A 21,926-nucleotide genomic window follows, 5' to 3' on the forward strand; every position below is an offset into this window, starting at 1 on the left:
CAAGATATTTTAAAGTTTATTTATTTATTTACAGACATTGATACATGTAAATGTAAATGTAAATTCAGGTTTGGAGTTACTTTACATTTGTGAATGTGAACATTTTATAGAAAGATAATTAGATGGATAAGATAGTATTCATTCATTTTTAATAAACTTATGATAACAGAAATAAACATAAATATATCTCAAGCTTTTTTGCATGGGTAAAAATCCAGAATAAGTTCTCATGAACATCCTTTTCAATCTAATAAAAAATAGTTAGAACATGGTTTACTAGCTAACACTTATTTAGAATTTTATAAGAAACATCTTTTGTTTTATTTGGTAATAATGTTTTTATTATTATTTATTCCAGATATTTTTCCAGACAAGATTACTGACAAGACACTTGCCATTTGTCATACATACTGGAGATAACATTTCACTATTTGGAGCAAATGCTAGTTCTAACTTTTAACAGTCCAAAGAGCAAAACCATATAGAAAAACGGTAGAGGATGGTGCAGTGTAGATCTAACCCAGTGCTGGAGTAGAGTATATCTCAGAGCTCACTGAGTGGAAACCAAAAAAGGAACCGAAGAAGGAAAATCTGGTCTATGGTTCTTAAAACATGTGGTTGTGGGATGTTATTGATGATGTCGCATAATTTGCATATTTACATGCACATGGAAAATGTAAATATATCAAAAGGAAGTTCAGGAACTTCATGCTATGTTATAGAAAACCTGACAAACTGTAGATGTGGAAATGAAATTGACATTTACATTTACTGAAAATTGAGGGAAATATTCTACCATTCCCCTATAGGGAACAGACTATAGTTACCCTACCACAGAGACAGTGCCATCACTAACACGTTATAAGGAACCCTCTGCTGCTATAACCAGAGCCTGGGATCTGAGCAGAGAGTTATAGCTTTTATGGCAAAGGGAAGTAACTAATGTGGTTACAAAAGGAGAAATCAAATATGAATGGACATCAATCAGAATAGGTCTGATGAAGTTTGAGCTGATGGACAGTCTTAGTTCAATAGTATTTAAACTATGAATCAAGCATATTAATTATTCTTAATAAGAACACAAGACACAATAAAAAAAATTCTTCCTTCCTTTTGTTACATTTTAATGAGTATTATCTCAATGTTTAATGTCATTTAATTTGCATGGCTCCTTTAAAACTGCCTTTCTTAAAATACCACCGCTTTCAATAGTTCCTGCTTTTTAAAAGTACACTGACGGTTAAACACAAGAATACATGTCCTGCTGCCCACATTATCTTATTCTAGGCTGTACACACACACACACACACACACACACACACACACACACACACACACACACACACACACACACACACACACACACACACACACACACACACACACGTTCAGTAGGAGGCGCTATGCTCGTTGGCTAATCCTCGCCACTAAGCCACCAGAAGAAGAAGAAGAAGAAGAAGAAAGAAAAAAAAACTTCTTCCGAGTTCTTAGGTTATGAAATCGAATTCCGGCGTCCATGCTGGAAAACACCACATGTGTCTACTAGCCAAGTAGACTGCTCGCTAATAACATTTGACAACCAATGAACACAATTATAGTTTAATTTTTGAATAAGGCCCCTGTTTACTTTATGAGAATATGGATTCGTTTATGCCTGTCGTTAAAAAATGCAAAAAAAAGTCGAAGAGGACTTTGGATAATGTCTTGGAGCCTGTGAATTTTAAACAAGAGGAAATAAAACGTAAAAAACACACACGTTTAATAAAGGTACTTGGTGAAGAAGATGAATCCGTAAAGCTTCTCGAAGATCTCGTTTTTGGCGCCGAGGAAGAACTGGTAGAACGTCTTGGAGTGGTAATTATCCTGTCTTTTGCAGGTTTCCACATTAGCTAGTTAGCTAGCTACACGTTCTTTCAGACGTAAATTGGGTATCTGGGATTTTGCAATATAATTTGTATTCAACGTTAAATTTTGTGCACTAGATAGTTACGTACATGGTTTTGAGGACTTGTTATCTAGCATGTAATTGCATTGTAGACAGCTCTTGCTGCAAAAAAAGGTTATTCTGATTTAATGGTAAATGGTGAGGATTCCTTGTTATTGGAAGGGTAATATACGTAAAGAATAGAAATACGTATCTGCGTGAATACGATTGTATACATAAATACATATAAATGTAATTTGTATGTTACATTAAATACTATGTTATTGTAACACTGATTATCTTTCACACTTCGTTAGTCTGCATTTTGCTGTGTTTATTGATCCCAAATAAGCAGATTTGTTTTCCATCCATGATTTCACTCTTACTGATGCGCTCTGCTTATGTGAACAGGGGAGTGAGGAAGACAGCAGTGCCGAAGCTTCAGGAGACTCGGAGCCAGAGGCTGAGTCTCGTCTTCAGTGTCCTGCAGAAAGAAAAGCTGTGTGGGAGGATGAAGACGATGGTGTGATTGAAGAGTAAGTGCTTTATAGAGTCAGTCTGCTGGGAGCACATGCAGCTCGTCATAACTATGCAGGGACTGTAGAGCCTTTGTGTGATCTTAGCGCTAATCCTTCGACTTTGCACAGTGAATAGGCTGAACATGCAGGCACTCTGCTCTCCAGTGCATCACTTCATTTCACACTCTGGTGTCCTCTTCTCCCAACCATGATTCAGTCTGTTATGTTTTCAGGAGGTCTACTGCTGGCATATGGCTCAGCTTGGACTCAAACCTGAATGGCATCATAGGGGCACACAGTGTCACTTTCCGAAAATACTACGCTGACATTTTTTGCCATTTTATTTTAGTTTACAATTTGTTGATGGTGATGGTCCTTGTTGATGTAAGCAAAATTGGGAGTTGTCTGATTTTAGTAGTATACATTCTCTGGTGATTTTCATGCCATCTTCTCTTACCTTGCATTATACATTTTGCTGGCATCTTTCTTTTCCTCAGAGGTCCAATGTGGCTCTTTCTGACTGTTCTTTAGGGTCGACATGACACAGCGGTTTCGTGAAGACCTTAAGAAGAGCGATGCAGAATCCAGAATGACCAATCAGAAGCTCCAGCAGCGACTGAAAGAGCAGTGAGTACCGTTATCAAATGAACCGATATACAACATGAATGAATGAATGAACTGATATGCACCATGCCCAAAAGAAGCATTACAAAGAGGCCGTTTAAACTTTCTGACAGGTTCCAGAAAGCAATGGGTGGAACTCCATCTTGGGCTGACAGCAGTTTAAGGAAAAGTAAGAAAAAAAGTAAGTATTGATTATCCATGTTTATTGATCAGCAGTGTGTTAGATGAAAGCATATTTATTTTTCCACCTGATTTGTTTGAGTAATGAATATTTATTCTCTTGACATTCCTGGTAGCTGTATAGACAACACTCAGTTTCCTGTTACCATTATTCAGAAAACTGACATGGTCTTTTCTGTTTTGATTTGTTTCAAAGGAGATAATGAAGAGGAGGAGGGTGATGAAGAAGAGGATGATGAGGACACAGAGATATTAAGAAAGACTGGCAACTACGTTGGCACATCTACAAGCCTTCCTAAAGGGATTATTAAGGTGTCGCAGCCTCTGAACATCCTTTGACATATAACAAATCAGGATTACAGTTCTATCAAAATACCTTAGAATGCCTTTAGATGACCTTTAATGATGAAATGTGGATGAAAGAAGGGTGTTGGTTTTAGTATGCCTTAAGATCCAACCCAAAGGCATAAAATAGCAGTTTGTGTTGGGTTAGAGGTGTTTCTTAGTGCTCCCTGAGGCCATTACTGCTCTCTGTCCATGAAACAATGTCAGATCCACTACAGCTCTCTCTCCATGAGACCATGTCAGATCCATTACTGCTCTCTGTCCATGAAACCATGTCAGATCCATTACTGCTCTCTGTCCATGCGACCATGTCAGATCCATTAGACTGCTCTCTGTCCATGCGACCATGTCAGATCCATTAGACTGCTCTCTGTCCATGCGACCATGTCAGATCCATTAGACTGCTCTCTGTCCATGCGACCATGTCAGATCCATTACTGCTCTCTGTCCATGCGACCATGTCAGATCCATTACTGCTCTCTGTCCATGCGACCATGTCAGATCCATTACTGCTTTCTGTCCATGCGACCATGTCAGATCCATTACTGCTTTCTGTCCATGCGACCAAGTCAGATCCATTGCTGCTCTCTGTCCATGAGACTGTCAGAGCCATTACTGCTCTCTTTCCATGCGACCATGTCAGATCCAAAAGGACTCTCTACATACCAAGATCATATTTTAATTCTCCATCGTTTAGTTTTTAAAAATGTACAATCACATTTATACATTTGTACACAAAAGTATGCAAAGTGTCCTGGAGACATGTTGGGTTTCTATAAGGATTTCAGTCTACAGTCTGGATATTAACAGTACACTCTCATGGCCCAGCTGAAAAAGTGCCTCAACGCCAACAACGAGAAGCCGGGTGAGGACCGGCTCACCACTGTGCAGTTCCACCCCTCTGCTCAGGTCATCATGACAGCAGGATTGGATCACTCCATCTCCCTCTTCCAGGTAGCATGCCCTACAACCCCACAGGGTTCCACCATTCCCACTATTTAAGCAAAGCCAATTGGTTATGACATTAAGCCAGATGAATCTGCATGGATGGCAGTCCCATGTCAGTCCTACTTCTGCTTCTGTGCATGGGTTGCTGGAAAGAAGTGTTTCTCTCTAACATTCCCACTTTGCCCTGCAGGTTGATGGGAAAAGTAACCCCAAGATCCAAAGCATCCACTTGGAGAAATTTCCAGTGAATAAGGCCTGCTTCAGTGCCAATGGTGAGCAGGTGGTTGCCACTGGCATGAGGAACAAGCTCTTCTACATCTATGACATGATGGAGGGGAAAGTTCTCCCTGTTCCCTCTGTTCAGGGTGAGTAGTGACCCCACAAAGCAGTTGGGACTAGAGTTGAGCTCAGTCAGCATATCTGACTTGTATCTTTTTGTTTTGAGTCATTTAACTGAAACACATATTTTATCCTTTCAGAGTCATGCTTTGACTGAGCTTGACACTTGCTCATGTATCATTTACTTTTTGTAGTGTTAAAGCCTTTAGGAGCTTTAGGTTTTAGGTTTTTTATTTTCCCCAATAGAGAGAGAAAGTTGGTATGTAGTGGGTACTAATGCATGACCATTACAGCTACACATGTGTAGTAGTGTGGCAGTGTTTGTCACATTTTTGTCACATCTGCATTGTGTTGCAGCTGTGCTTGGTTGTGTTACATTTGGTTTTTGGTGCATATGTGTTCATGTATGCTTGGTTGTATTTGCTGTGAGCTCCTCTATAAGCAGCATGGCTCTTTCCCATGCAGGCCTGAATGAGCAGAGGGTGAAGGAGTTTGAGGTTTCTCCAGACAACGAGTTTCTCCTGCTCACCGGTTCCTCTGGCTTCCTCCATCTCATGACTATGAAGGTACATCCAGCACAAATATCCCTGAGGATGGCACCCCAGATTTTTATAACTTCAGCTGCAACCTTAACACTAAAATATCCTTTTTCAGCTGCTTACAGAACATTGAAATTGATTCCCGGTTTTAAGTTTTATAAAAGTATAATTAAATGAGAAAGCAGATCTTCTTCAAATCTGAAAAAAATCACTGTTGTTTTTAAGCACAGTTCTTTACAAGCACAACAACCTAACCTTGCAGCATACAATGTGAAATATGAGCTACATGAGCTGTGCCACCATATGTAGGAAGAAAGGAAGGATGAGGATACACTTGGCGTAAACAGTCCAGTAGTTTCACACGACTGTTTGTATTCTGCTGGCCGCTGCAGACAAAGGAGGTGGTCCGAAGCATGAAGCTGAACGGCAACGTGTGCGCCACAGCATTTACCGCCGATGGCGGCAAAGTATTCGCCCACTCAGGTATGTGCTGCAGGTCTCCGTCACTGCTAAAAGAAATAGAAGATCAGCTTTTATGTAACAGGGAGAACAGGTCTCTCGTTTGTATTTGTTTTAAAAAATAATAACTATAGGTTAGATTTATATTGTGCCTTTCACAAAAACCCAAAGTCGCTTCATAAACATGGTGAATGGAAATAGTGAGGAAAGAAGTAGTAGGAATTTTAAGGGTACACATGAACAAAGTAGTTTTTCTTTAAACGAAGTTGATCAAGCATTTGATCGTTTGCAATTTGAAAATTACATTTCAAAAATTCTAACTTTTTGTACTTAGAAGAAATAAACATCTTAAGAACACAAGGAAAGAAAAGCTTTTTTATGAAATGTACAGATATACAGACTCAAACACAAATGTGACAAGCGCAAAGGTGTACCAGATTTTGGATTATGATGACATGAATGAAACAAAAACAGAACAAGCACAGATACAGACCACTCAATCAATAAACAAGATGTAAATAAGCTAACATCAAATATATACATGTGATACATGAACCTGAAGTTGTAGTGTTAATTATTGGGAAGACACTCCTCAAAATCTATAAGAAAGGTGTTTTAAGTATAAGACATAATGTGTGAATTAAATATATTCCCACTATACTACTGAGCCTCTTTAATCTGAGGGATGTTTCAGTTCTTAATTATTTATGTGCATGAAACATTTGTCTCCACACATTGCAAATGACTCTTTATGGGATAGACATATTTGCATCATATAAGGAATGTGTCTAGTTAGTCGTTAAAAAGTGTCCATTTGATAAGTATTGCCACTTCGGAAAGCTTCAGTTAAAAGCACTGTTGGTTAGCCTTGCAATTCCGAGCATCCTCTAGGTCAGTAAATTTGGTCCAGTGTTTTTAGTTAAGCACTGTGATTGTGTGTGTTTGTGTGTATATTTGTGTATGCGCACACATTTTGTCATCTCAGAGGAAGGTGAGGTGTATGTTTGGGACGTGCGGAGCAGTAAATGCCTGAATCGCTTTGTGGACGATGGCTGTGTGAGGGGGACGTCTCTCGCTGTGTCCAGGGAAGGCCTGTATGTGGCCTGTGGGTGAGTCTCTTTAACCACTTCTATACCAGTGTCCTCGGGATCACTGAGGAAACCCCAAAGAGATTGGAATTAAACAGCCCTCATGGTCTGTTGGCACTTTTGAGGTCGTATTTCAGTTTGAGTCTGCTTGTGTAATTTGGTGTGCCTGACTGTGTGTTTTAGCTCTCAGTCTGGTGTGGTGAACATCTACTCCCAGAAGGCCTGTCTGCAGGACCCTGCTCCCAAACCACTCAAAGCTGTGATGAACCTGCTAACTCCTGCCACCTCACTGCGCTTCAACCCCACCTCAGAGATTTTAGCCATCGCCTCCCGTGCCGCTGATGAAGCTACCCGGCTGGTGAGACACACCTCTAACAACAGCGGCTCGAGCCACAATTGTGGGAATTGTGGGAGATGTTTGAAGGTTTTTTAAGGGATTTAGATGCCTTCATGAATATGATATTAATTTCATTTTATTTGTTCTTTCTTCCCTTCCAGGTCCACATTCCAAGCTTTACAGTTTTCTCCAACTTCCCAATGTTCCGGAGGAAGACTATCTACCGAGCACACTGCCTCGACTTCTCTCCCAACAGTGGCTTCTACTCAGTGGCCAACAACAAAGGCCATGCTGTTCTGTTCAGGTGCGAAACATTGAGATCTGAAATGAAAAAGCTTACCTTCCAAAGTTGGTTTCTTTAGAAAAGTTAAAAAAAAGCATAAATGATGACTTCTTAGGATTGTGTGATTTTATAATGAAGGGGCCAGTAGAACTCAGTATATATTGTCGTCATAACTCCTTAAATTGAGGATTTCAGACTAAGAGTAATGCACAACCAAGATGAGACATGTCCTGCATTTTATTTAGTTCTAACTTTTTTTCCTAGTCCGTTTCTGATTATCCAGTGGCAGGGTCTGGGCTACAGTATAGATGGGGTTCTGTAAGATTGGTCTTGTATTTCTTGATCCAATAACTGAATTTGCCTTCTTATTTCATTGTGTTTAGACTGCTGCATTATAAAGACTTCTGAAGAAGTGCATAGCACCACAGGACCTTCTGTCTCCTGGAAATGATTTAAGGGCTCTAATTTTACACAATAATCAGAAGTAGCTTACACACACAATACAGAGTTGCTGGAACTGGCAAAACCTACTTTTAATTAAAATCTATAACTTTGCCTTTAAGAATCTGATTTCATACAGTTGTTTAACTGTTCGAATAAAGCAGAGCAAGAATACAAAATACACATCTGGTCTCCAGATATGGCTACATATACATTTTTTCCTTACCTTAGAAGTCATTTACTTTTCATTCTACTTCTGTTTAATTGTTACATTTTTTGCTGATAAATGAGCCATTCACCTGTCCTTGTGCTGATTACTGAGAAATCTGGAGAAATCTTACTGCAGAATGCAGTGCTTTGCAGTCTCAGTCACACACTGCACCCTGCTAAGAAGCCTTGAATGTAAATTGCTTATGTGAAGAGAAACTCTGAATTTGAGGAGAAGGGGAGAGACTCTTAGAATGCCCGTCTTGGGTTCGCATGTCACACATTTTTTCTGTAGTTTATTGGGTGATAAATCAAGGTTATTCTCTGGAGGTGGGGGGAAAAAACTAAATCCACATTTCAATAGTTTATAGTCTATGCAGTGCAGTTTACTGTTATGTGACTGAGCACAGGCTGGGTTTTATCACACTTATCTCTTTTATATTCTAGGATGACATAAGGACACACATAATTGTGCATATATGGCTGCTATACAAATTTGACAAAGATTCCGTGTGCAAGATGCATGGAAGCACAGGGTGATGTTAATCCATCACAAACAGGATTCGGATGCACATGCACAATAGTTTTCTTTTTCTTTTTTTTAATCAAAAAATCCTTATTGCGCACAAGTACAGAATGCTGTTAAGTACAGAATGCTGAGAGAAACCTAACTACTGAGACAGAAATAGACCAGGTTTGTACTCTATGAATGCCATTGTCCTGAGTGATACAGTAAGAACAATCTTCCACAGGGTTAGGCCCTGGTTTACTAAACATTGGCATGTGCTACTAGGCTCTAAGGATAACTGCTTCTTTCAGATGAGCAAATTGGCACCTTTTGTCTTGTGTTGCAGGCTTGTAGTAATGAATATGGTATTGCGAGTTTTTACCTCGGGGTGTAAATTAAAGGATGTATCAATGCAAATAGGTTAATTTAGCACCTGCAGAGTGATTTAACAAGCCTGAAAATATTGGGACAAGGAGATAACGGTGTCAAGAAGTTCAAGTGGAAAAACCTTTTTTAAAGCAATGCCATTTGGCATTATATAATATTTCGATTTCTTTAAATTTTATTCTTTTGATTTGTATTTTTCCCACACATTGACCTTATTTATTGTTTTCAACCCTGATAATTCTTAAAATACTTATTTGTTCAACTAACACCTCCAATTCCGGCATCCACGCAAAAGCTTCGTTTGAATTTTGTCTTTACATGTAACAAAATTATTGGTATAAATTGTCTAAAAATTTCTGGAGGCAAGAATGCAGACTGGGTGTTGCATTCAATTCAGCTGCCCCTCAAATTCAAGTCCACATGCATTCACCAAAAAGAAATCAATTCATGAAAGAAATCTGTGCTTGGACTGAATAGAAGAGGTTCACGAAAGGTTTTGTGGTCATATTTATCAAATTTAATACAAGTAGTAGACTATCGGCACTCAGGTTAAAATGTTTGTAGTAAAATATATTCGTAGTACAGTTGTTTTTATTTAAAAGTAATTTATTTTGTTTCATGAAATTGTGCTGCGTTTTCTATTTTGGCATCACGACAGGCTAAATCATAAAGACAACCATTTTGTGATTCTCCCCATAGAAAATATACAAGTATATGAGTTTCTCATTAGGAACATAGTTTCATTTATTTACAAAAACAAGCATATTATTACTCAAAATAATACTGAATAAATGAAGCAAAGACAGCTAGTAGAGGAACTAAGTACCAAAAGTGATGGGGAGACAGTGTGGGGGTGTGTCCCCATAATAAATTACATCTATGAATATAATCCGCACATCTTTTCTTTGTAAGCTAAATCTCCATTTGTAAAAATGCACAGTAACAACTTCTTTAATTTGTTGGCAGTTTATATGCCCTCTCTTAGGCTATGTTCAAAATGGCATATGCTGCATAAACCATAAATCAAAGTAGTAGCCTAAATAGCAGTAAGTGACAAATAGTCTGTGTATGCCCAGTCTGAATATACAGAATGTGGCCTGTGGTGTCACAGACTTTTACTTTGTATTCTGTGACGTTTTCTGAAGCATCGTCATCACATCGAATCTGCCACTGATGCCAAAATATGATCCTGGAAGTAAGATGTGTACAGGTGTACTGTGCAAATATTCCCCTCAGACAATCCAACACATAACAGCGAGATGCAAGATGCTATCAGGTAGAGTGTACATGGAACACCATAACCAAGTGGCAGGCATAGTATACAGAAGCATCTGCCAAATAAGGACCGGAAGTTCCAAGGTCAAAGTGGGATACACACCTGAAGGTGGTGGAGTATGAACAAGCTAAGTTCCTGTGAAACATCCAGAAACAGACTGACAAAATGGTAATGGATAACCAGACAGACATAGCAGTGATGGGCAAACAGCTTATTATATATATATTGCATGTATGTATTGGAGTATTAAGAGACACACTGAATGTAAGGATTTAAAGACATCACACCTTACTTATTGCATCTATTATGTTTAGCTGCTGTAATTGGTTATGATAATAATAACACATTCAGCTTCAGAATCTCTGTTGGCCCACAATATCCAAAAAGGAATTTATCCAGTGTTATCAGCCCAGGCCATGGAGCTGTTGGGAAAAGAGGGATATGACTACAGATCTAGATCATACTTTTACTGCATGTTATGTACATTTCTGTAATGCTCCTATTTCTTTCTAATAGATGGAATGTCCTGAAGAAACCTCTACATTTGGTCAGGCACAAATACATGCTTAGAGTAGGTGTATTCACTTGACTGTAAATGCACAGTCGATTCAAGTTGCTGGAAGTCTTAATCCATATGTTTCATTCTTGTAATGATAATGAGATCACAACAAGAGCAGTGAGCTGATCAGTTAACAAATGTTTGTGGAAAATAAAGAGAAAATCCCAGGGCACCACAGAGATTCAAATATCGCCAGTGTATTGTATATACAAAATATGAATATATACATGAATACATACACAACTGGTGCAGTTCTCTTCAGGAGTGATCAAAGCCAAAGCTAAAAACAGAACAAAACAAACAAATAAACAAACAAAAAAACATACTAGAAGCAAACACACCCAGAGAAAGAAACAAATTCAGGACTACAGTGACAACCACAACCCAACAAAAATGGCAGCCACTCCCTATCACCAGTATACAAAACCAAAAACACTGTATACAAATGTACAATGGCAGCCGGCAGCACAAGGGAAAAGCAAATGCAATGTCCAGGTGGGAAGTAAAGTCATACAATAACCAGAGCAAGTCTCAGTATCATAAACCTCTAACTCATACACAAACAGCTCTGTAACCCTCTAGCACTCTTTCTCTGAGGAGGGACCTTTTAAGAGCTGGCGGGCTGGCCGGCCTAGAAATCCAGAATGGAATGGAGTGCGATCCAGAGGCAGAGGTGGGGATCCGGCACTGGACCTCAAATATGTATGAAAACACATCCCACACAATCATATGGACACAGGACATAAAGAAAGATTTGGAACCTCAATGCACCATAATGCAGTGGATTTTTTTTTTTTTTTTTTTTTTTTTTACAATTTAGACCTTATAATAATAAATATGCCTGTATAATTGGATACCAGCCAACATGTGGCACCCATGTGTTTCCTCGTTACATCAATGTCAGTACAGACTTTCCATAAATTCAAAGACATGTAACAAAAAAAGCAAGACATGCGATAATGCAAAAGCAACAGAACAATTACACCAACAAAACAAAGAAAACATCATCATAATAAAGAATAATAGTGCAGATTCTGTAGCCATCACTTGTAGGCTCAATATACACCTCTGCACAGTTAGCAAGACTCACCTGTCTACTTTGCAGAGTATGGCCAAACCCTTTACACACACACACACACACACACACACACACACACACACACACACACACACACACACACACACACACACACACACACACACACACACACACACACACACACACACACACACACACACACACACAGAGATAGAGAGACAGACAAAAGCTGGCCAGTGCAGCACAAGGACGAGGACACCAGTAGAGAAGCGAGTCCTGCAGAAACATTTCATTCTAAAAGGGACTTCATCGTCCACATTTTATACTTCATACTTCATAATCCAGAGAGAAGAGTTACAAGGTGTTCCAAAGGGATATTGCACAGATTCCAACCAAGGTATGTGAATGCTGTGAGCTGTGAATGGAATAATTAATAATTACTGAATATTTTTATGAATGCCATTTATTACTCCATAAAGGTAGACCTAATGGCACAGATAGGAAAATGCTCCTCAAGTGTTAGTCAGTGTAGCTGTTTGATTACAGAGAACTTTTACAAATTTGATAAGGAGTGATCAAGTGGATGGACTTTTATAAAGCAACTTCATGAAAAAATATCTACATTTCTGTGATCAAAGTTGTCCAGACTCATGTTTGGTTCATAGCTACGTGCTTCTCACCTGTGAAGCTCTGGTATCAGTCTCTCAAAGACAGAACAGTGCTTACCAGCCTTCATAGTACTGAGATTTTGTTCATGCAAACATTCCTTATAACTGATCTTTAATTGCTCAAATAATTACATACCATGTCTAAGCAGCATTCTATTGCAAGATGTAGATGTGCCTTTTAGTCAGTCAGCCATACCAGCTGCCTGATAGCCTTCAGTCAGCCTTCATAGCACTTCAGCAGTGTAACATGCTGAACAGGTTGAGCTGGATGAGTTAAGATACAGAAACATATCCACAGTAAAACCAGTGTGGCATAAAAGAGAATTCTTTGCATGAATCTGAATGAGCAAAACTGCTAAATTATGTTGTTTGAGGTGCAATGGGAAGAAAGTGTAAAACAAAACAAAACAAAAATCCCCAAAACTAATAAACCAAAGTTTAGATTTTAAATATTCAGTGTTTCCCCACTTCAATTAGTTAGCAACACTGGTTTAAAGGCCTCTATTGATCTTCACCTGAAGCACCTTTCAATTTTATAACCAGATGTGAAAGAACTTTCTGTAACCTCTACCTCCAATGCCATAAACTACTTCCTAATTAACCATTTTTTAAATATCTCTGCTTTGTGTACAGGTGTTATGAATACCTCTAACTTAAGTTGTGTAATCTGTACAAAGGCCCTTTCATTTGAATGCCTCAAGTATACTATGCAACGTAACAGCTGAAGGAATGAGTGATATTTGCTCATACAAAGAAATGCACCTACACATGCTGAAATCCTAAACCTATTTATTCCCCACTGCCAATACTTGTTTTTCCATGAAACAGATTTATTTTAAGACTTGTGAATTAAGGCAGTTCAACATACCACACAGGAAGACATGCAGAGATTTATTCAAATACAGAGAAAAGATCAGGCTGTAGAGAAAGAGGACGATCAGCGGGAAAGGCGCACTGGAGAGCCCTTAAAACATCAAGTTAACCACAAAAAGGGTACTGTGAAAGCATGAAGATGTTCAGAAATATTTAGTAAACAGCAACAGTCTGAGTAATACTCAAACTAAACCAAAAAAAACGCATAAAATGTCATTTGTTTAATATTAGACAAAACCAAATGCAGATCTGTGAATTTTTTTAAAGTTAAATTAGTAAAAAGGGGATAAAACTATTAGGTGTATATGTTACATACATCCAACAGTGTCTATGATGTGATGTTTGGTGAGTAATATTATTACAGACATTAATGAAAAGAATATCTGCACTCCCAGATTTCCTTTCAGTTATAAGATGATATATTAGATCAAACACAATAAATTTGTCATGGCTGTCTCACTATTTTGGGCTATGCTTTGACTTTTATATCTGTGATTACCAAGCCTCCCACAGAGAGATAATTTTCTACCGAATCATCCACTCGTCCAGCTGATCAGTCTTCAGAAGACCTTAATTATCTGGATCAGGTGTGCTGAACATGGGCTGAAACTAAACTGGGATGGCAGATTCCCAGGAGGCTTTGGGCCTTGTGCATTTGGTATCACTTAAATATGGTCTGGTTCCTTTAACTGAATAAATTCTGCTAGCAGGAGTGGCAATGTTTTGTGGTGCTTAGCAGTGGAATTGAAGGTTCAGACTGATGTCTCTTCATGGGGGCAGCAGATGGTGGAGGATGTAACTCCTCAGAGAATCCTAATAGGCAAGTGTGTAGCTGATTTCCTGTTGTTGATGTAATACTAGGGTTTCTAAAAGAAAGTTTCACAAACAGGTTTCTAAAACCCAAGACCCCTAGATAAAAAAGACTGGTCTGTCATTGGATTTTAATGGCTCTGGTAAAATGTTTCCAGGTGGTGAATCCTGTACTTGCATTTGAGGTCTGTTGTTTCTGTTCTGAACGTGGGTGGGTGTGTTGGCTGAATATTAGTCTTCTGCAATGACTTTAAACTCAGGATTTGACAAGGTGGAACTTCTTCTGAAAATCTTTAGCTAAATTCAGCTCTTCAACTAATTTCCCTTTGTTACAAGCTAAATAATTGGAAGACAAATTTGGTATTAGTTTCACTCATAGTACTCAGGCCCAATGTTTAGAAACACACACTAGCATTTATGTCTTAAAATTATTCTGTGGTTGTTTCTCCACTAAAAATGCCATAGTTCAACTCCTTCCCTTGTGTGGATTTGCTCCCATGTTAATGACAGTCTATGACTTCTTCAAAAAGAATGAGCATGCATGCAGACTCAGTCTGGTGCAAAACCGGCAGGACTGCATTCTGAACTTTGGGAACAGCCCAGGAGGTCTAACGTTTTCTTAAGGCTTCATGCTGATTTACTTGATGCACAGAGCAAAACAGTTGTCTTTTCACAGACAGGCTTCAAAATGAATTCATGAGATTTCTGAATGGTTTAACTGTTAGAAGGCTTAACTCTGAACAATAAACAGTGTATTAATAGGCCCATCACCTTTCAACTGGTTAGCCTACTACTACACAATGATCGTAATGGAATGACAGGAATGCGTGGTGTGGCTTTGTTGCTCATCCTGACATGAGCAGTAAACAGGTATTCTGTGCCGTGGCTTTGCGCAACGAGCTACAGGCTACACTCTGACAACAGGGTTCTGATCTTGTTTGAAGATTACCACAGCGGCTCACCCAGACTGGAATTTCTAAAAACAAAATTCTAAAATAAACTAAACGCTCGCGATGATATGACAACTTGACATGCATTTCTATTTGTTGTTCAGTATCTGGCAGTTGAGAGAAAAGGAACCGCTCATGCTGAATGAGCATTTGACGCCGGTGGTGCGTGCACAGCGGTGAGCGTAACCTGGCGCGCTCTTTTAAGCCGCTGTGTGCAAGTAACTGTCTTCTCGTTCTTCCCAGCAGGCCGTGCCGTGGTAGACGTCTATGATGGCCGAACTTGGAGACGAGATTTTCACGGAGCAAGAGCTCACGTGTTCCATTTGCCTGGACCTCTTCAACCAGCCTGTATCCACACCGTGCGGCCACAACTTCTGCCAGAGCTGTATCGGGGGTTACTGGGCTTCCAGCGCCGTGTGCACCTGCCCGCTGTGCAAGCGGCAATTCGATGAGCGGCCCGAGCTTAGCATCAACCGAGTGTTCGCGCACATAGCGCAAAAGTACAAACAGATGCGCTACGGCGAACCCCCGACGGCTAAACCACGACAGAAAGCGGTGGCCGGGGCGGCCCTCCCCATGAATGCGTCCCCAAATAAGGACATCCTGTGCGATATCTGCACGGGCAGAAAGGAGAAGGCGGTGAGCTCGTGTCTGACCTGCACGGCTTCGTACTGTGAGGCGCACGTGTTGCCCCACCGCCAGACCGCGTTCTACTCGTCCCACCGGCTGCTGGACCCCAGCGAAGCCATGCGCGGGCGCACGTGCGCGGAGCACGGCAGGCTGCTCGAGGTTTACTGCCGCACGGACGAGCGGTGCATTTGCGCCATCTGCGTCCTGGAGGAACACCGGACGCACGCGACGGTTTCGGTGCAGACCGAGCGCGTCGTCAAGCAGGTCAGAGGTCAAGTGTACATTAGTCGTACGGGGGTTGCCTGCAAACTACTATTCCAAAACGACTTGATATGAATATGCATCAAGATCCATTGGCATATGAATAAAAAAGGAAACGCAGAACTTGCTAAACTGTGGGACCAACGTAACGTCCATCTGTTCAGTCAGTGTGAATCCTGATGCTCCTTTTAAATTTATACCAAGATTTACTTTGTGACTTCTGAATCCTTGCATGTCCTCTCTAGCTATTCCATATAGTTTAGGTATTCCAAAATATTTTGTACTCACAACCCATATGTATAGAACTGCAGTGCTACATACACACTTGTGCATAACATGAACCTTGTGAAACATGGTGCCAGCACCTGAAAGGTGTATACTAGTTTTAATGACACAGAAATGTACTTGTACTTGACATGGGGAGTAATGTATAGCAGTGTCATGTTTATTCACTCCAGCTCCCTTTTGCAGTGGGTTTTAGAAGATTCATAGATTTTCACAGTATAGAAAGTGAGCATGTCTGATTCTTTAGCAGTCAAGTCTGAGCTATAGATTCATGTTGAGTTTTGGCTTCACCTCATATATAATTTATTATTAATAATATCTATCTGAAAACAGCAGCAGTAGTTGGGCAATGAAGGTTCCTTTTTTTTTTCTCCCCCCCCCCCTCAGAGACTGCTTGGGAAGACTGAACTACAGATCCAGTGCTCTATTGAGAGGCGAACGCACCACATTACTGAACTGAAGCAGCGTCTGCAGATTCTCAGAGTAAGTGTGTGGAAGCAGAGACCATCTCTATCCTTTAGTCATTCCCCTCGATTCAGCTGCCTTCTGCTTCACCAGAGCAGCATGGTGCAGGGACGTCTCTAAAACTGAGTCAGGCCTTTCTCTTGGCCGATTAGATTCACCTAGAGTAATAAAGCGCACGTCAAGTCTTTGAAAATTCTTGATTTGCTGGAAAGACTAAATTGACTTGTTGGAAATGCTTCCTTTTTAAAAAATCAAGAGCCCAGTTTTAGTGGTCTGTAATGTCTACTGAAATTTCCTAGAGTCTAGTGACTTGTCAGGTATGGTTTTATAGTTCAGTATGGGCAATTTGAGAGAAGAGCACTGTTATAAAGGTGTTAACCCTTTTTCTTCTCAGATCTGTAGCAATGAGCCTGGTGACTTCTGAACACTACATAAAGAGCCAAACTAACATTTAAAGACTTCCAGTCCTTATTCTAGTGACAACCACAGTTCTCATTGTATTGGGACTTTTGTGACTGATCTTGTTGTTCAGAACTATGCCCAGGCTGAGCTGACTGAGGTGGAGCAGCTCCTCACAGACATCACTCACTCCGTGGAACGAATCCAAAATGAGCTGGTGGGCGGCATTGAGGAGAAGCGTGACGGTGTAATTGGCCGAGGGGAGGGGCTTGTCTCCCAGTTGGGAGTGGAGCTGGGGCAGCTACAGGAGCGCAGGGCTCGTCTGGAGGCTCAAGCCACTTCAGAGGACCACATCGCCTTCCTGCAGGTAGAAGGGCACTGGCCAGCTGTTGGGACAGGACACCCTATGCCTACTCTTAGACCAAAAGATGGGTGTTCCTGTCAGTTGTGGTGGTCTGGTTTGGAGGTAAACGGCAGGGTGGTGGAACTGTCTCACTAGGGATGGCAAGGAGAAACTCTTCATATGCTTAGTGAGAGATATAAAAATGACTTGCTCCTTGCAGAATTGTTCCTACACAGCTGGCTCTAATTAGGCCACACTAGGATGGATTAGTAGTTTTGGAGGAAGGCTGGAACTAAACCCAGCAGCACTGGGATTGTGCTATAAAGGACCACTTGTTTCTTAATGTGTGATATCTTTGGAAATATTTCCTTTCAAATGGTTACTGGTCAAGTTAATTATGAATGTTGATCCTTAATCCTCACAGAGCTTTGAAGATGCCAACATGCCATACCAGGAAGTTAGTAGTGTGAACCCAGGTGAGGGTTCTGACCTGCAGTTGCACTTCTCACTGGGGGATGTTAAAACTGCTTTGGGGGATATCCGGGAACGGCTGGATGACATTCAGATGGGGGAAGTGCACTACCGCCGCTCAGGTGAGCCTCACCCACAGCCACTCGGAGATCTCCACCCCACCCACAATGCATAGCAGGGAAGTTGCACTTTAAACACTCCCAGGTGGGGGGGGGGGGTGGTCTGCTCTTGGTGTGGTCACTGTAGAGATGGGCATGAGCTACATGTCATGCTGTAGCAGGGGTGTCCACTCCCAGCCCTGTCCCCTGTATATATCTATGAACTGGTGTTTTCCCTGCTCCAGCATGCCTGAATCATGTGATCAGGTCATTGTTGAGGCCTTAATTGGGCATGAAGGAGCAGGTGTGCTTTACCTGGAGTGTCAAATACTAGGCTGCAGAATCCTGCCCTGTGTGTGGGGTTGTTTTTGTTTTTTTTAAATGGTAAGTTCTTAATGCTTCATGTTTTGAAGTGTTCTGAAGGTTGACAGTCACTTCCTATCAAGGCAAAATGCACTCATCATGAGGTGTCAAGATTTTCCCTAGTCACCTTGTATCTCTTCCTGTTGACTAAGTAGGAATATGGTTAAGAGGAGCATGGCATCTGATGGTGTCCAGGAATTTGTGCTGAGTTGCTGTGAATGTGAGAGGTACTGGTTGTGCTCTGGTGGGTGTTCTCCCCAAACCTGTTGTAACTCTCTACCACACCTGTCTTGTAAAAAATTGTGACCTTTTTCCTTATGAGGTAAAGTATACATGGCTGTTGGCTGAAAATCAGCATTCCTGAACAGAGCGAGTGACAAACTGGTTGGAGTGTCAAAGCAACGCTGCTTAGTGAGATGGTATATATCAGCATGATGCAGCTCTGCTTTTCAAAACATGCAGTGTGGGTCTTGGGCTAGAGTCACATTAGTGTACAGCTATGTGTTCAGAGCTGAAAAACCAAGAAGTGTAAACATTTTTCCTTTTCACCATAATCATAAACAGCCTCCACAGCAAAAAATCTTTCCTACAGACTTGTGCTTCTGGTCTGTTCATTTTATAAATACTGCAATGTTTACTGATTTTTGGAAATGTAGATTTTCAGGGCAGATGTTCACACTAGTGGCTTGCATATAAACATGAGTATGGACCATGTGGTCAAAAATTGGATCCGAGTAATGAAGTCAGAACTGGGCAGTAAAGCCAGTCTAACAATACATTTTGTTGTGACATTGTAAATGTGTTACAGTATCTATGCTACACGACTCTGAGAGTATGATGAGTGTTCGATCTCTGAGGAAGAAGGAGTTTTCACTTAAAGGTAAATACTCAGTGAATCTCTCCAGCTGAGCACTGGGACTTGGCCAATCAAGCATGTATTGGCTCTGTCCCCTAACTGCATTACTTGGTGCCTGAAATCTTACTTTAGGACTGCATCACCTGTTTTTGGGAAATTGTTTAATATATTAATGTTTTATGCTTGCCATTAATTTATTCATCTTTCTTCCACAGATCTACGCAAGATAAAGGGATCCAGTAAGGGATTTTTAAAATTAAGAATTAATTACTTTTCTGAACACCTGGCTTGCTAGGTCTGCTTAGGTCCTTCCAAAATCCTAACCCCCTCAAAGGAGTTTTTAATCATACCCACCAGCTAGGGAAGTGTCGAGAGGGCTTGTCACCATCCCAAATCTAATGTTCCTGAATATGAACTTGCTTCTCTCTGTTAGGTCACAAAAAAGTCAGAGGTTATCTTGGTGAGTATCACCTACTTCTGGTAAGTTTCCATATGCATTGCCTTTTCAAAATAACAGATTTTACATGCTTTGTGGTTAATGACATGGGATTCTATAAAGTAAGCATGACATGGCAACTCCTATCACTACACCACCCAGCCTCAAGGGTCTGGTTATTGTAGAGTTTGACATGTGAAACTAGGCAATGTAAAACGGTCTTCTCTTGCTCCTGTGTACTCCTCCAGAGGAGATCACACTAAATCCGATGACGGCCTACCCTTTCCTCATCCTCTCGGAGGATAGGAAGCAGCTAAAGCGTGGTGAGAAGCTGCAGTTCTACAGGACCAGTCCACAGCGCTTTGACGTCTGGTCCTGCGTGGCTGCCAAGGAGGGCTTTGAGTCTGGGCGACATTACTGGGAGGTGAGTGTGCCTCTTCACGTTTGGGCTGCAGTCATAGAACATACCCTGGGTGCCTGCTTTTATAGCTGGGTTCCACTCACTTCTCCATTCCTGAGTGGGCCATGTGTTTGTGTGCAGGTGAACGTGGGTGATAATAAGGATTGGAAAGTAGGAGTGATGTGTGAGTCAGCCCAGAGGAAAGGTCTGTTCGATATGAGCCCTAGCAATGGTTATTATGCACTGTGGTGGAGCGGCAACCAGTTGCGAGCCCTCACAACTCCACCCCTCACCAAAGTGAAAGGTACTGGCCGCCTGCGTCAGGTGGGCATTTTCCTGGACTGTGAGGAGGGTCATGTGATCTTCTACAATGCCAAGACGGGTTCAGAGCTGTACACTTTTGTGGGAACAGCCTTCTCTGAGAAAATGCTGCCAATGTTTGGCACGGCAGACAAGGAGGTGCCATTAGTCTTGCTGACCACGTTTGCTCACCTGCCTGAGTGAGACCATGGGCCTGCAGTGTCAATGGGAAGCAGTAGTGGCCTATGGGACAGTCTGGTAAAACAATGTCAGATTACCATAATCTAGCAAAGGGTTTGAGAGGGAGACTGAAACAGAAGCCTGTTATGAGTAGCAAATTCTAATTTTTTTTTTTTATATTAGTTGGAAATATCAATTTGCCTTTGGTATGCCTGTGCAGACACCTACCATCTCCTGTCAGTTGAGTATGGGGTTCATCTACACATTGGTATGGTTGGAGATGGCCATTTTGTAGCTTTTACAATGGTAATAAGTGTCTTGTTTAAATTGATATGAAAATTCTATTGTACCTGTCTTTAAATGTATAACTAGAATGCAGCTAGTCTTGCTCCTTGTTTAATGTGTGTGCTACTGACCTTCTCCAAGTTTGTAAGTTGTGTAAGGGTGCGTAAATATCCAAAAAATAAACTTGAGTAAAAAAAAAAAAAAGTGTGGTGTTTTAAAAGAGCCTTAATTCAACCATGTTCAGTGTGGGGCTCTGGGATGGTTCCTATAGGAGTAATTAAATCTGAGCTGCTGGCCAAGGTTCTCTACACATACCACTAGGGGAGAGATTTGGAGCTAGGGCAATTATTTAAAAAGCACTACATGTAAAGATCAAAAGGTAATGGTTCTTGACTGCCTAATTTAATTCACTATCGTGAGTACTCTTCAGTTGGGTAAAGGTGTGGTCAACTGACTTTGGAATAAAGAACTAACAAGGGCAGAAATGCATTTACCTCAAAGCATGATGTGGTGTCTGGTAAACTAGTGAAAAATTGAACAACCTGGTTGGCATGTTTTTTCATAGATGAAAAATGTAAGACAAGACCCCATCAAGCTGGACTTTCATCATTGCTGCCTTGAAAAGGTTGAAAGGAGGTGTGATGTTGCGCACACAACCTGATAAAGCCAAGGTGTAGACTTGCATAAAGACCACATGCATACAATATTACTGAGTCTATTACTGAGTATCATTGAGTCTGTATCTCCACAGAAGCTAAAGCTCAAAATGAGTGAATAAGAGGTTGAGAAATATAAATTGCAGCACTTGATTTTCTACATTGGCTTAAACAAACATGCTGTTATACTGGGCAT

The 21,926-nt window shown here is 40.8% G+C and overlaps 2 protein-coding genes across 2 annotated transcripts; both read left to right on the forward strand.

Moving 5' to 3' along the window:
* Positions 1–1,492: 1,492 nt before the first annotated feature.
* On the forward strand, positions 1,493–8,208 carry utp18 (UTP18 small subunit processome component). Its single transcript, XM_027016114.2, has 13 exons — positions 1,493–1,854; positions 2,336–2,460; positions 2,974–3,069; positions 3,180–3,247; positions 3,443–3,558; positions 4,420–4,545; positions 4,730–4,904; positions 5,344–5,444; positions 5,810–5,900; positions 6,862–6,985; positions 7,148–7,322; positions 7,463–7,605; positions 7,968–8,208. Exons 1-13 carry the CDS (start codon positions 1,639–1,641, stop codon positions 7,990–7,992), a joined length of 1,581 nt encoding a protein of 526 aa, XP_026871915.2. The 5' UTR covers positions 1,493–1,638; the 3' UTR covers positions 7,993–8,208.
* Positions 8,209–15,464: 7,256 nt separating this feature from the next.
* On the forward strand, positions 15,465–21,227 carry LOC113581152 (E3 ubiquitin-protein ligase TRIM11-like). The gene is made up of 9 exons (XM_035529359.1): positions 15,465–16,196; positions 16,866–16,961; positions 17,476–17,709; positions 18,110–18,278; positions 19,426–19,497; positions 19,689–19,712; positions 19,907–19,933; positions 20,158–20,333; positions 20,451–21,227. The coding sequence occupies exons 1-9, from the start codon at positions 15,570–15,572 to the stop codon at positions 20,811–20,813; spliced, it is 1,788 nt and encodes a 595-aa protein (XP_035385252.1). The 5' UTR covers positions 15,465–15,569; the 3' UTR covers positions 20,814–21,227.
* Positions 21,228–21,926: the final 699 nt, after the last annotated feature.

This window comes from Electrophorus electricus, chromosome 8 (assembly GCF_013358815.1).
Source record: "Electrophorus electricus isolate fEleEle1 chromosome 8, fEleEle1.pri, whole genome shotgun sequence".
Taxonomy (NCBI): domain Eukaryota; kingdom Metazoa; phylum Chordata; class Actinopteri; order Gymnotiformes; family Gymnotidae; genus Electrophorus; species Electrophorus electricus.

Excerpts from the sequence above, each read along its gene's own strand:
- LOC113581152 (XM_035529359.1), top strand. The coding sequence starts at position 15,570 with ATGATGGCCGAACTTGGAGACGAGATTTTCACGGAGCAAGAGCTCACG. Across the intron at positions 16,197-16,865 it reads CCGAGCGCGTCGTCAAGCAG|AGACTGCTTGGGAAGACTGA; the intron begins GTCAGAGGTCAA and ends CCCCCCCCTCAG. Across the intron at positions 18,279-19,425 it reads AGTGCACTACCGCCGCTCAG|TATCTATGCTACACGACTCT; the intron begins GTGAGCCTCACC and ends AATGTGTTACAG.
- utp18 (XM_027016114.2), top strand. The coding sequence starts at position 1,639 with ATGGATTCGTTTATGCCTGTCGTTAAAAAATGCAAAAAAAAGTCGAAG. Across the intron at positions 5,445-5,809 it reads TCCATCTCATGACTATGAAG|ACAAAGGAGGTGGTCCGAAG; the intron begins GTACATCCAGCA and ends TGGCCGCTGCAG. Across the intron at positions 7,606-7,967 it reads GGCCATGCTGTTCTGTTCAG|ACTGCTGCATTATAAAGACT; the intron begins GTGCGAAACATT and ends CATTGTGTTTAG.